At 38.8% G+C, this 14,141-nt stretch overlaps 1 protein-coding gene across 3 annotated transcripts; it reads left to right on the top strand.

Annotated features, from left to right (window-relative positions):
• Positions 1 to 1,709: 1,709 nt before the first annotated feature.
• Positions 1,710 to 11,778, top strand: LOC111341064 (uncharacterized). Of its 3 annotated transcripts, XM_088757252.1 has the most exons (9): positions 1,712 to 1,997; positions 2,084 to 2,231; positions 4,648 to 4,784; positions 5,228 to 5,386; positions 6,025 to 6,092; positions 7,374 to 7,488; positions 9,071 to 9,196; positions 10,166 to 10,267; positions 10,540 to 11,778. In XM_088757252.1, exons 2-9 carry the CDS (start codon positions 2,087 to 2,089, stop codon positions 10,681 to 10,683), a joined length of 996 nt encoding a protein of 331 aa, XP_088613378.1. In that variant the 5' UTR covers positions 1,712 to 1,997; positions 2,084 to 2,086; the 3' UTR covers positions 10,684 to 11,778. The 3 variants fall into 3 exon arrangements, 2 of the variants coding, with proteins under 2 accessions (XP_088613378.1, XP_088613377.1); XR_016000089.1 differs by having other exon boundaries at positions 1,710 to 2,231; positions 9,071 to 9,211; positions 10,540 to 10,554; XM_088757251.1 differs by having other exon boundaries at positions 1,713 to 2,231.
• The last annotated feature ends 2,363 nt before the right edge of the window (positions 11,779 to 14,141 follow it).

The following is a 14,141-nucleotide window of genomic DNA, read 5'->3' as shown; positions in this document are numbered from 1 at the left end:
ACCGTTCTGTTGAATAACTCAAGGTGTCAAGGAACGAAACTCCAACACCTTATTCCAAAATGGCCGCTGTCTCAGATGATCTGGGTCGGGTTGCATGAAAGGAGGCACCGAGGGCCAAACTGCGGTGTTTACAAATGCTAATACGTTGGAATACGCTGTCATGCCTCAGAATTGCTGTGTACTAAGGTGTAAAAAGAAGGTTTATGTCGAAAACGGGATAAAGATTTCTTTCCACACATTTCCCGAAGAAAGAAAGTGTCCCCAATGAGTGCTTACAGGCACTAGAACGACTAGACACGTTAATAAAGGTTATGTATGTATTTATGAAATGGATCGTCGGTATTCGAAGAGATATAGGCAAACATTTCCAAGTGACAACTCGTACAGAGTTTGCTCGAGACATTTCAAGCCATCGGATTATTTTCCCTCACTGACTTGCGGGGCGTAAAAGGACTTTAAAACCAACTGTAATATCTTCTGTATTTTACTGGAAGAGATCCCCAGAATATTTACAGACTTTCATCATCAAAGCCAGGATATGGTTGCAGAAGCCTAACTTTCCAGCAGCACAACTTGGCCCACAGTAGGCATATTCTACTTCTCCAGAAATATTGCAGAGCGCAAGTTTCAAGTTATGTGGTTCCTCGCGGACTTTGAAACTGTGGAAGCACTTCGCGCGATAATAGAAATAACTGATCTTGTTGAATCTGGATCTCGTGAAGGTATTCATCAGCCAGAATAGCCTTGGCTTTTCGAAGTCCTGTAGGCAACGAGTGATATTCGCTGTTTTGGTGCTTTTTGGTGCTTTTTGTTGCTTTTTGGTGCTTTTTTCCTGAATTCGCAATATGTCTGTCCATTTCCGCACAGGTAAATAATGGACTTTTTGCAAGTGCTGTCGCCCATCCATCAGTTGGAAAAGCTACCTTTTTTGTGTTATCAGAAGGGGTTGACGAGTTCGGCGTGTTCGGATCCAAAGTATCTTCAAGGTCAAGGAGTCGCCTTTTTCGCCTGGTATAAACAAAATTTACGTCAGGGTCGACAAGATGTTCAATCTTCGCTCCCGAATACTGAGTCATTTACCCTGAGAGAGAATGAAGCGATTGCGAATCTAGGCCACGCACTGCAACGAAGGTTATTGTGGACTCAACACTTACCGCTTACAAAGTTGCGCTTTTGTGGACAATCCTTTACACGAATCGCCTCGACACCTTAACCAAAACTTTAACGCGGAGTTCTTTAATCGATTCGGATCTCTTTAATTCAATAAACTGCCAGGAATATCGTCCTCCGTCAAAAACGAAGGACCGGACACAAGGTTGTCTCGAAAGGACGCCATGATATTGTTTTCCGTAAATATTCTGGGGATCTCTTCTTCTAGTAAAATACAGAAGGTACAGCTGTTGGTTTTAAAGTCTTTTTACGCCCCGAGAGTGAAGGGAGATAATCCGATGGATTGCGGAAATGTCTTGAGTAAACTCTATGTGCGTTGTCACTTGGAAATGTTTGCCTATATCTCTTTGAATAGCGACGATCCATTTCATAAATATTTTTTTTTCTTTAGGAAATGTGTGGAACGAAATCTTTACTCTGTTTTCGACGTAAACCTTCTATTTACACCCTGGCACAGCAATTCTGAGGCATGAGAGCGTATCGTGACAGCGTATTATCATTTGGCCCTCGATGCCTCGTTTTCATGAAACTCGACCCAGATCATCTGAGACAGCCGCCATTTCGGAATAAGGTGTTTGAGATGTAACCCTTACTGCAATCTTAGATCTGACTTTAGCCCCGTTTAGTCACCGGAATTTTTAGAGAAGCGGACCAAAAAACGCAGGGTCTAGTTTTGGAGAACCGGGCAGCATAGTATGCTGCCAAGAAATACACAGACCATACACCTCGAGCTCGGGTGTGTGTTCGTGCTCTCCATGTCTTTCGCACAGTCCCAGTCTCTTGCTACCATGCTGTTAATGTGCATGAATGGCTGACACGAAAGAGTGGTATGGTGATATTTTTCAAAACTTTCAGTGCAATCGTATTATTAAGGCGAGTTAGTGTTACAAACCTGCGATCGTTTATCCGCCAGACCATGTTTACAAAATCACGACTGCTCGACCTACGTGAGGATATTTCGAAGGCTGCAGATCGGATAAATCTGCACGTGAGGAAAACCCCTTTGGAGTATTCCCCTTGGTTAAGTGACATAGGAAAGTCGAAGGTCTATGTTAAACTAGGTAAGTATAGAGTAAACAACCTTTAGTACTCATCCACGTTACGGAATTTCTTCGTGACCCATCCGCGATTAATAATGATGGAAAAAAACAAGATCATAACAATTCGAAGGTTAATTATCAATGACTCGAAATAAAACCCAACACAATTAATGCGTGACGCGTGAATTATACAGTACAGGCAAAATAATGTGCCTAAAAGTCTTGCTTGAAACGGGATTAGCCTCTCCTCCCCCTTTGCTACCTTCTTTAATTTGGTCTCAGGAGTTCTACGACCAATGAGTCCTTACCCCCTCCGTTGCCCCTTTAGGTTGGTTTTGCTAGTGGTAGTCTACGATAGGGTTGGAAACAAAGCGATAAGGATTTGTTAATAGGGTTAAAAAATATCATATACCAAAGAGTCGTACATGATTAATAATAAAGATGATGATTTTTTTCTATTTTTAAGCATACATCATAGCTTACGTGATAACAACTTTTGGAGCAACTTCAGAATACCCGTCCACATCATTTACATATGTCGGGAGGCTTTGAAGAATGAGGCATAACACAATAGACGCTATTCTTATTCAGTGACATAGAAATGATGTGGCCAGGTATTCTGAAGTTTAGCCCAACTTTTATATTTGTATTTTCAGATAGGTTTTTAGTAATAGCTTTAATGTTTACACACCTTGCATCCTAATTGAATTTTTATATTTTTAGATTTTAAATTGTGCAATTGTGATTATAATGTTAATTTAGCGTGCAGGTCCACATCAGGACTTATGGTCTTGCCTATTTTAGTAACCTGCCTTAACAAATAAACTTGTTGTTGTTGTTGTTGTTCATCATGCAGTTTAAGATTTTAAGAATTTCTTGTCAAATAGGCTCGATAAAACATATTGCAACTTGAAAGATGTGGAGTTTCAATAAAAACTGATTAGGATGAATAAACCATAGGCCCCATCTCCTGCAGGGTTAGGGGTAGGAGACGTTAATTTCCCAAGCACGAGATTACTATGTACATAGTGGATGTCCTCCCCTGGGGTGGGATGGGTGGGAATTGGCCCTGAAAAGCCCCCATGGGGAGTGGTAACATATGTATGTATGTATGTATGTGTGTGTGTGTGTATGTATGTATGTATGTATGTATGTATGTATGTATGTATGTATGTATGTATGTATGTATGTATGTATTACTCCACTAGTCCATGTCCACTTATAGGTACTCTTGCCTTCTGGGAAGAGTTTATTTGTAAGATTTGTACAGCTTTTTGGTTGATCATTGCTGTATGTTCCACCATTGGCAGTCACTTATGAAAAAGGCTGTTCAAACCCCTGAGAGTGCATATTAAATCTGAAAGTAACTCCAATTTCATCTGGAGAATGTTATAGCAGTCTTGAAAAGACTTCCATGGATATGGGCAAACAAAAAAGATTTGAGATGCTGTGTTTCTGCAGGCAAGAAACTCCAGAATTAAATCAGAGTGTTTCTCCAATGATTAAGGGTTGAGAGAAGGTGTGGTAAGGTCTTAACTTAGGTGGCAATTTATAACAAACAATTACATCAAAGCTTGGAGTAAGCCCCATACCAGCAACTGTTTGGGAAATGAGCCTATGCTTACCCCTCTCCTTCTCAAGAGGATCAAAGAGTGGCCTCAAGAAAACTGGGGAAATCAAGTCTTTATCTGGGCTAATATTTTTTGAAATATATCAATGAATTGAGGACATCCACTAAAATCCACATTGCATATTTTGAAATGTCTTATTTACAGACAAAAGTAAATAACCATGCTCAGTCTTTAACTTTGATTTTGAGTTATTAAGTGTTATAGCCCGCCCATTAATTTTGGCATAATTTTATAGGTTACTTTATGTCATGTGGTGCAAAATCACCAGACAGTTATCATGCAATAACCCCTGTCTGCGTCAATATTTGTCCTCTGATTTTTTCCGTGAAAAAGAAACATAGTTAACACAAGAGTTTCAACTTTTCCATTCTCCTGTTTACATGGAAGAAAACCAAACTGTTTTTTCTTTTTTTTTTTTTTGCTTGCTTGCGTCAATCACGCACATTCGCCATCAGATCACTACTGGCATTTTTCTGTGTTTATGCACAGTTTAATTGCAATGTGAAAATTAATGGGAGGGTTATAAAACAAATAAACCCCATTCTGGCTTGCTGGTATGTCAGCTGATAATGTCCTCGACTAAGAAATTGTCCTCAAAATTTCATATTCTCCCTCAAAGTTTCGCTTCTTGGCCAAATATTCATTTTTCAGACAATCTCTCCGCTGTGGACATTATCAGCGGACATACCAGCTACCACCCAAAGGGGTTTATTTACTAATTGTTTCTTCTAATTTAGAGAGTGGGCAATAGTTTTGTTGTTATTAACAGTAATCTTGTGGTAATGGTCTATTTTTTGTTAATATAGAGAGTGAACAGATGACAGGGTCTTTTAAACTGAGAGGAGCCTTCAATAAACTTCTCACCCTTAAAGAATCAAATGATGAGGTGTTTCTGACAGATGGGGTGATTACAGCTTCTACTGGAAACCATGGAGCAGCCACTGTAAGATGAAATATTTCAGTATGGTTATTCTTTGACAAGTTATTATTATCTCAGATAAAGCAAACTTGAGCCTGTATGAAGAAAGACTAACTTTACTTCAATTAAGAAAGTAGCTTCATGCTACAGAAGTTGTGTGAATTAAAAGGTAGCGCTGAAAATCATCAGCTAATAATTTAATTGGTTATATCTTAAATAATGTGTCATTCACAGCTTGCTTGATTAAAGGAATGTACTTTGTGGTCATTTCTTAAATAATAGTATTTTAAAAGAGGTTTTTAAGGTCAGACACCCTTCAGAGTCCTTTGTAGTAGTGGTAGTGGAGCCAAGAGTGTAGGTGGTAGACAATTGTCCATGTAATTTTATCTTGATTGTATGAGGTGACAAGTTAATTTTTTATTTGAAATGTTTGTTGGTTCGTTTTTTTTTTTTTTGTTTTTATGTAGGCATATGCATCAAGTAAAGTTGGCACTCCAGTAGCTATTTATGTACCAAAGACCACTTCTTCTGCCAAGCTGAAAGTAGTGAAACAGTTTGGTGGGACTGTGAAGTTCCATGGGGAAGACTGTGTTGAAGCAGAGGTGACAGCTAGGAGTGCTGCTAAGGTACAGTAACATTGCTGCACTCCTTATGTTAATAAGCTTCTTTCTCTCAATACAGTAAAAGCATGGAATAGTCTGCGTTTGACTAACCACAATAGTGATGAGAATACAGCTGAAATAGCCATTCAAGGCCAGCCTTTCTAGCTTACAAGTCAACAGTGTCCAACTGTGTAAATAAAATAAAACCATTACTGGCAGGAGTGCCATGAATTTTAGGAGATAATTAGTGTTCTTGGTGCTTTTGTGCTGCTAGCATCATTCCCAGGGCTTGAGAAAGCCTTACATCAAATGCATTTTGTTATTTAGGCTAGAAAGATCCCTCTCTGAGAGAAAGCAACTTTCATGTTCATTTGCCAGTAACCTAATTTCTTCAACATTTAGAAAACAAGCCAAAGGAAAGAAGCATGATAATTTATGACAAACAGGCTTTAAGTCAGTGCTCTAGCTGTTAAGAAATGTGCCTTGCAAACTCAGTGAGTAGCAAGTGCATTTAATGACAAAATAAGGGAATACAGATAATGATGGGACTGCATGACAAGTAAATCAAGCTCTATGTATCGCAACAGTAGTCTTCTTAAAATGTTCCAGAAAACCTCTCTCTTCCCATTTGTTTGACACTCACGGTATTCTTATACCTTTAGGAAAGTGGCATGCACTTTGTTTCTCCATATAATGACCTTGTAGTTGTTGCTGGGCAGGGAACCATTGGGTAAATATCTATGTTTTCATGTTTTAATGGTTCATGAATGTTTATTTGTTATTTTGTTTATTTATTTGTTTATTTCATCAGTGCTCGCATGTGGAGTTAAATAGAAACTTTTCCTTATTTACCATCTTTCACACTGTCAGCTTAGCTTTATAGTAAACCTCACTTTTTCAGTGGCAAAAAACTTTGTTTGAAATATGATTACTGTAAAGAAAAATAAAACTAGAACTCACCTCCTCTATTCATCCATCCATCCATTAAATCAGGTTCTACGGCTAGGAATAGATCAACTGATTACAAGTATTTTTAATTTGAGAGGAAAATTGAATGTTTTACTGTATTATAGTTTCTTATTTTGTTTGAAATGTGTCTTAGTATAATCAATAGTTGGCTAGATACTATTTTGTTAGGTACACGACCCCTCAAGCTTCTTAGCTTTAATTCTTATCGTGTATAAATAAAGATTCTATTCTATTCTATTTTATTAAAAACTGGATCATTGGATAATGCAATTCAAGACTTTATATTGGTTTAGCCCGGTATATGAGCCAATATACCATGATCTAATATCTGTACATTGTAACATCCGGTTTCTTCTTACAAAACAAAGTCGAGAAGATTTGTCTAATATCTTGGAGTCTTTTTTTTTAATAAAACAATTATTCCACTCGCGCTTGTTGGATATGAGATGATTATAGCCAACTCGGCGCTACGCGCCTCGTTGGCTATCTATCATCTCATATCCAACGCGCGCTCGTGGAATAATTGTTAACTATTCTGTCTTACGATGATTCCTTATGTGTATCCACTACAAATGGAACCTTTAAGACCTTTAACTGTTTTCCTGTAAACATTTACCTCTAAAATTTTAACTTTGATAAGATGCAGACACAAAATGACTTATTGAGTAATTTTGAGGAATTTAAAGGGCGGATGAAAGCGTCGGGAACATGAGAATGAATACCGCTTACAGCCTATAGCCTTGTCAGAAACCCGAAAACAGGCCAAAATTTACATCAAAATCGAAAATGCGCCGAGAAAAATGACAGAGGTAACATTTTGACGCCCGAGAACTGGATAAAACCGAAAACAAAAATTACATAAACCGAATGTTAGAAAAGGGAAATAAAAAAAACCGGAGTAGACACAGAATATTATTCGAGAAACTGGAAAATCAATCTCAAGTATCGCTTAGCAAGAAAACGAAGAAGTGATTGCCTCTTTCAGTTCATGTTTTCATAATTACTTTGCTTAAACGTACAACTTTCTCTGTAATCGACACAGGGTGGAAATCTTCGAAGACTTGGCTGATGTTGATGCAGTATTCGTATCTGTTGGAGGAGGGGGACTCATAGGAGGGATTGCAGCCTACCTGAAAAGTGTTAAAGATGCTATTAAAGTGAGTGGTCTCGAAAATAAGGGAAAATTATTGAAACCATTGCATTAGTTGGAAAAAAAAGGAAGTGCCATGAGAATATTTAGCAGAAACTTACCTTTCTGTAAAATGTTTCCTTGCCTTGCCACAACAACGTTTGTGCAGAACATACGATGCAAATAAAATCGCTGCGTAGTGCCACGGCTGCCACTAGTTTTCCCATCAAAATAACACCTTTTCTCATACGCGCCCGTGGTTTGTATTGGTCAACGTTCAAACGACCCTTGAAGTGTTGATTGAAAGATAGACGGAACGAAAATCCCAATTCGAAAGAGAAACACTGCTAATGAATTGGGGATGTTGTCAGAGCACCTTTTCTACGCACGTTGAAGGGCATTTTCTTCTTATTATGGCATCTTGGTGCAATTTATTATATCGGATATTGGATCTTTGGGGGGGGGGGGGGGGGTGTGTCTCCGTGTGTGAACACAACAGTAACGAAGGGTATATCCGAGAGTTTCAATTCTGGCAGGTTGCGTGCCAATTTCCTGCGCACAATTTTATAGAAATCATAGGGAAACAACCGCTCTCTCACACAGTAAGCGAAAGAAAATCTAAAAGTTCGTGGTAAAGTAGAGAAAACTCGAGACTTATCGAACACGAAGCTCATTCAAGCACGGATATCCTTTGATTACTGGCTTGTGTTTAACAGTTGGTTCATGCTTTAGCGTGCGCTATCGAGTTATGGAGCACAAACGTGGGAAGTTTGGAGAGCGTGAAAGAAGCGGATGAGCAGGGACCCCGGAGCAAGGTGTAAAGTGGGTGGGCTGACAATTTAAAATAATTTTTTCATATTGAAAATCGAAAAAAGGAATAAAATCATAGTATTTACTTTGTTTCTGTCGCGCGACTTTATCCAGTAAGTGGGGGCGGGGGCCCTACCAGCCCCTCCCCCTCCGCGGTCCCTGAAGAGTTGCCCGAGGTAATAGCCAACTCTAGCTTCTTAAGTGCCCTCCAAACTTCCCATAACTCGATAGTGCACAGCTAAAACCATGACCCAATTGTTTTATAACATAGCCGGTCGAATTGTGCATCAAATCCGACGCGAAAACCGGACAACAATATAAAATAGGAATTGGTTTTATTCCGTTGTTTTTCTCTTTTTCTGCCTCATTTAAGAACTCTAGCCCAAGGGAAAAGGTCGGAAAATTGTCTTCGTTTTGGGACTGGTGGGCCGAGTCTCTGTTTGTACCCATTATTGTCGCGAAATATATTATTTTTCCCCGCGCTAACAATGGCCTTTTGCGCGAAAAAAATTATTTCTGGCGAAGTGACTTGCTCACGCTATCAGCGTGCAGTATCGGGATTTTGAGCACGCTTACCTATACTGAATTTGATTGCGCGGCTCTGCTAGCTATGTTATAAATTTGTTTTGTGTGTGTGTGTGTGTGTGTGTGTGTGTGTGTGTGTGTGTGTGTGTGTCTTTGTTGTTGTTCAGAGCGCGGAGAGAAAAAATATGGAACTGAGAAGGAGATAGAAATACCTTAAATATTGGTTAACCGCTGTACTCTACTCATGCTCACTTAACTGTTGATTTTAAAAAAAGATGATTGGATGTCAGCCCTCACAGTCTGCAGTGATGTCAGAGTCAGTGAAGGCTGGGAAAATTTTAGATCTTCCATCGGGTGACACGCTGTCCGACGGCACAGCCGGTGGTATCGAGGAAAACTCAGTGAGTGTTAATTAAGTAAGTTGGTCGAACATAAACTCCAATGAGGTGCAAGTTGCGTCCGTGTTTAATTAATTATTTCTCAGGTGAAGCTCACATTTTATCCCTTGTTCGAATTTTAATTGCCCTGATTTTTCTGAGTAAGGCAATACATGTGGAATATTTATACACGCGCGTTTTTTCCTCGACTTCCTCGTGGCCTTGAATAATGTCATGGGTACATATTTATCACGTGTTTTCCTCGCGGGATGAATATAGCTAAATGTGATCATTGTGCAGAAAATACGTGTCTATCAGATCGTGGCGGAAGGTGGCGGCGTGGAACTTTTGCAGCTCGCCATGACAAGGCCTGACAAAGTCCGTCAATTGAAAGAATTCTGACCTTGCTGACGATAAAAAGATATATTCGCTTTTCTCTTTGTCAAGGAAAAGAAAAACACAAACCTGAATGGGCAAGTTCATACAAGGCATTATTATATGGCTGTGTCTCACAAGGACTGGGAACTACCGAATTCACGAATTTGATTGGCTGAAATCAATATTGAAAGCGGTCTAGATTTTCCCATCTAGACCGGTCTAGAAAAAAAGATACAAAGAATATAAAAAATTGGCATATAAGACACAGCCATATAATAAACATCTTATTAACCGAGCTAGGTGGGTCTGTATGGGAGAATCTTGACCTCGGTCGCTGGTACAGACCTCACTGCGTTTGGTCTGTACTGGCGACCTCGGTCAAGATTCTCCCATACAGACCTCCCGCCCGGTTAATAAGAACTAAATACGAATTACTTCTAAGTCACTGGGTTAGTTCTAGTTTTCCAAATTTTACTTTATGCTCTATTTTTGAGACATTTGCTTTGAAGAAAGAGAGTTATGTTAGTCATTTCCTTTGGGAATAAAATTAGGTTTGTACATTCACGCACTGTAAAGAAGAGTTAGATTTCCATATTTTTTGTTACTGATGATTAGGTGACGTTCGATCTTTGTAAATATCTTGTTGACGAGTGGATCCTTGTGTCAGAAGAAGAAATTAGTAAAGCAGTTTACCAATTCATGGAAAATCACCATAAAGTGAGTCAGTTACGTTTATGTTTGATTCCTAAGATTTGATGCTTACAAGCTGCTGCATCGGGCGACCAACTAACACTTTTATCGAAGGGTGTTGCTCTCATCCCTTCCCCCAACCTGATTGTTCTATCCCACTGCAGGAAATAGTGCGATTCTTTTATGAATCGCACTGTTGAGAGCTAATCAGATTACAAAGGTTACCACTGGTTTTAAATGGAATGCACCATGTTGGTTATTTAATTGTTGGATTGATTGTTGTATGTTTTATTTATTAGATCGTAGAGGGTGCGGCTGGTGTGGCAATCGCCGCTTATTTGAAGGAACATGAACGATTCCAAGGACAAAACGTGGTGATAATTTCTTGTGGAGCAAATATTACCATGAAAAGGTTGAAAGAAGTAATTCTTCAATGCGACTAGCTTTAATCTGAGTTTGAATCTTTATTACCAAATTTTATTACTACTAGTGTTTCTTAGATGTAGAATGCACTTTGTCTGAATGTCGTAAAACCAGAGATAAAAGAAATTACAATAGCTACGTATAAGTGAGAATCGAAGAAACTTGGCAAACAGCCTGAGGCGAGGAAAAATGCGAGCGTCTGGTTTTAGTTTTCACATCTGATTGGTTCAGAGGGTGGTGCGAGGTTCCTTGATCAATCACAGAGCTACACAAAGCAAAGTGAACTTAGAGCTGATAAAGAACTAAGCAAACGGCCTGAAGCGCGGGAAAATCCTAGCGCGTGGTTTTAGGTCTACATTTGATCGGTTTAGAGGGTGGTGCGAGAATTCTTGTCCAATCACGGAGCTAAGCAAAGCAAAATGACTTTAGAACTGATAAGAATGAAGCAAACGGCCTGGGCCCAGTTGTTTAAAGGCCGATTAGCTCTAACCCAGGGTTAAATTTTAATCCAGGTTTCTAAATTTCTCTAATCAAAAGCCATTTTGGGATAATTTTTCCTAGTTCTTTTTAGGACATTCAGTGATCAAATTGTAGACAAATGGAATTAAGCTGAATTTTCTTTCAGAGCTTTCAGATCTGAAATCAAATTTCACACTAACCCTGGGTTATCTTAACACAGCTTTGAACAACCCGGCCCTGAAGTGCGGGAAAATGCGAGCGCCTGGTTAAGTTTTCCATTTGATTTGTTTGAGGGTGGTGCGAGGTTTCTTGACCAATCATAGAGCCAAACGATGCAAAACGATATAAAATATTAATAATAAGTACTTTATTGAACAATACCTTGGTGGGGCTTTTTAGGGTGAGTGAGAATGAGAACAATCTCATCTAATGTAACGTTTAAAATCCCGACCAACAGAAGGTAGACTAGGTTATTTATACGTAGTAACCGCTTGGGTTGTTGGGAGAACGCGTAAAAATTTTCGCTTCCGGCTGGTGATTTACAAACATTTCGAGCGTCCTCTCAACATCCCTGATCTACGTAAGTTATTACACCGATAAACCGAAAGAAAGTTCGGTCTACTGCTCTTAAAAAAATAAACTTAATTTAAAACTGAGTATGTTTCAATTTTCTATGGATTTTACCGGTGCAATAAACGATAAATTCTTGACCCATCAGTGCGCTCCAAGTATCTCAGCTATTTGAAGAATATTAGAAGAGAAAACCCCAAGCGTTGTACGCAGGGCAACCGAGAGCAGATCGCACCGCACGGTGGAGAGCCTAAACTAAGTTCAAGCAGACGATGAAATATCCGTTATGCTTGCATCTCGAGCACGCTGAAAGCTAGAGTGAATTGCTTTTGGCGAAAGAATCACTCAGCAATATTTAAAAAGTTCTGTAGAAAGAAAAATGAGATAAACAAGTGTGTTTAAAAATTTCATTCGAGAGAGAAAAGGAAAGTGTCAAAGGAAAAAATTAGGGTTCTTTTGAACTAACACGTATTTATTAAAATTCAATCGAAAGAGTTATTTGTTGTCGAACTTGTTAAAGGTTACTTTGAATATATTTGTACACCTTTTGAAGAGCCCGGCAGGTGTTGCATGAGTAAATTTTCGACAAAAATCAAGTGGTTGAACGATTGGTCACTTTAAAGAACGTAAACAACAACCTCGTCAGCAGTTGAGTTACCAAGTTACACCTAACAAGTTGTTCAGATCCAAGCCAATAGACAAGAGGGCAGTTTCTCATTGATGAATTGTTTCAAATTGTTTTTAGAAGCGTGGCATACCAGAGTGACACCTAACACAGATAACAATTCTTGCCCGTTACCTGGACAATACAACATTCTTTTTAACAAATATTCAGTCATTTACATTCTCATTATTTCGCAGTTCATGTCTTAATCTAAATTCCCTCATCGCTTGCTTATCATTCACTTTACCCGTCGAAGACTGCAGTTCGGGCAGTCGAAAGCTCGTAGTATTTAATCATTTTTGCCAGAGATCGTTTTTAAATTTCAACCATGTTTCATCCTGGCTGCGGCCCTTCAATATTTTCATGTTTCAAGTTAGTCCCTTCCAAAACCTGCTCTAACACTGAAAATACCAGGAAGCCTTCTTACTGTATACTCAAGCCTCTCCAGTGATAAATGAAAACCACAGCTTGATAGTAGGCGAGGCTCTGGCAGAGTAGGAAAAAAAAACTAAGAAACGCTCAGTTGAAAGGATGGCTCTCTTACGAAACAACTTTTTTAAAATTCGATAGCAATATGAACAACTTCGTGTTTTTCAGAGTCACCAGGATATCTCTTAAGATAAATAAAAAGATAGATGAATTATGTAAAGACAGATCTTTCGCAGGGTAGCTTGCCTTGTTTCGAACACGTATGACCTGGGATACTATGGAAAACGGTTCATTATCTACCTAATAACTGCATATTTAATTTATTTATGAAAAAACTTTTCGAATAGGAACAAAGTTTATAGACATCTGCGTTTGGTCATGGATATCGGAATCCCCAAGAAAAAGGAGACAAAGTATAATTTAAGAGACAAATCAAGTCATTGCTTTAAAGTTGATAAGAACGCTTTGGGGATTCCTAATAATGGGTGAATCATCTAATTTTAGGTACAGGGCAGTGTTGGGAAACTAGAATTTTTTACATGTTTAATTATTTTTCACTTTTTACTACTTTGTAACTTTTCACTTTGTCACATAGATACGTAATTTTTGTCGTTAGAAGTGATAAAGACTACTTTAATGACAACAACTCGAACCTACAAAACCGCCTCGACTTTAGGCCCTAGGAATAGAGAGACTGAGGTACACGGAGGCTTGATACATGCTGTCTGCTGTATATCCTCACAGTTTGGAGATAATTAATCTTTTCATATAACTCCTATGAATGATCAAGACAGAATTTCTTCTTACAATAACAGTACAAAATCAGACAGACAAGTGATGAGAATTAAGTAAAATATCAATTAGGGGATTATTGGCTGATCTTAAAACAAAATTCTCCGAACTGACCTCATGACAATTATATGGTGGACAGTTAGGAGAATTACTGATGAGATCTTGGGAGTGAAAGGGTTAAGGGTAAAGCGCATGCGCAAACCCAGTGGAACTGATAAGTCCTTTGTATTCAAATATAAAGACAAAGGTAATAAACAATGAACAATGCTTTCAACTTTTTCAAAACTGGAAAAGTATTCTTGGGAAAACGGGACTGTGCGCAAATTCCACCTCTCCCAGCCATTATGAGAACTAATTTTCAATCCATTACTTTGCATGTGGGTGCACAAATAACATAACGACACTTGTTTTCATATGTTGTGCTTGTTCTGCGAGTCTTTGTAACATGGAAGCTGTTTTAATATTTAAGAACCATGTTAACACCAGGTGCTGGACGAAACTGGGGGGGGGGGGGGGGGGACCTCACTTCCATTGAAGATAGAGGTGAATACATAATTTTGGTCT

The sequence above is a fragment of the Stylophora pistillata genome, chromosome 4 (assembly GCF_964205215.1).
Source record: "Stylophora pistillata chromosome 4, jaStyPist1.2, whole genome shotgun sequence".
Lineage (NCBI taxonomy): Eukaryota > Metazoa > Cnidaria > Anthozoa > Scleractinia > Pocilloporidae > Stylophora > Stylophora pistillata.
Note: the sequence above shows the minus strand (reverse complement) of the source record. Positions and strands in the feature narration are given on the sequence as shown.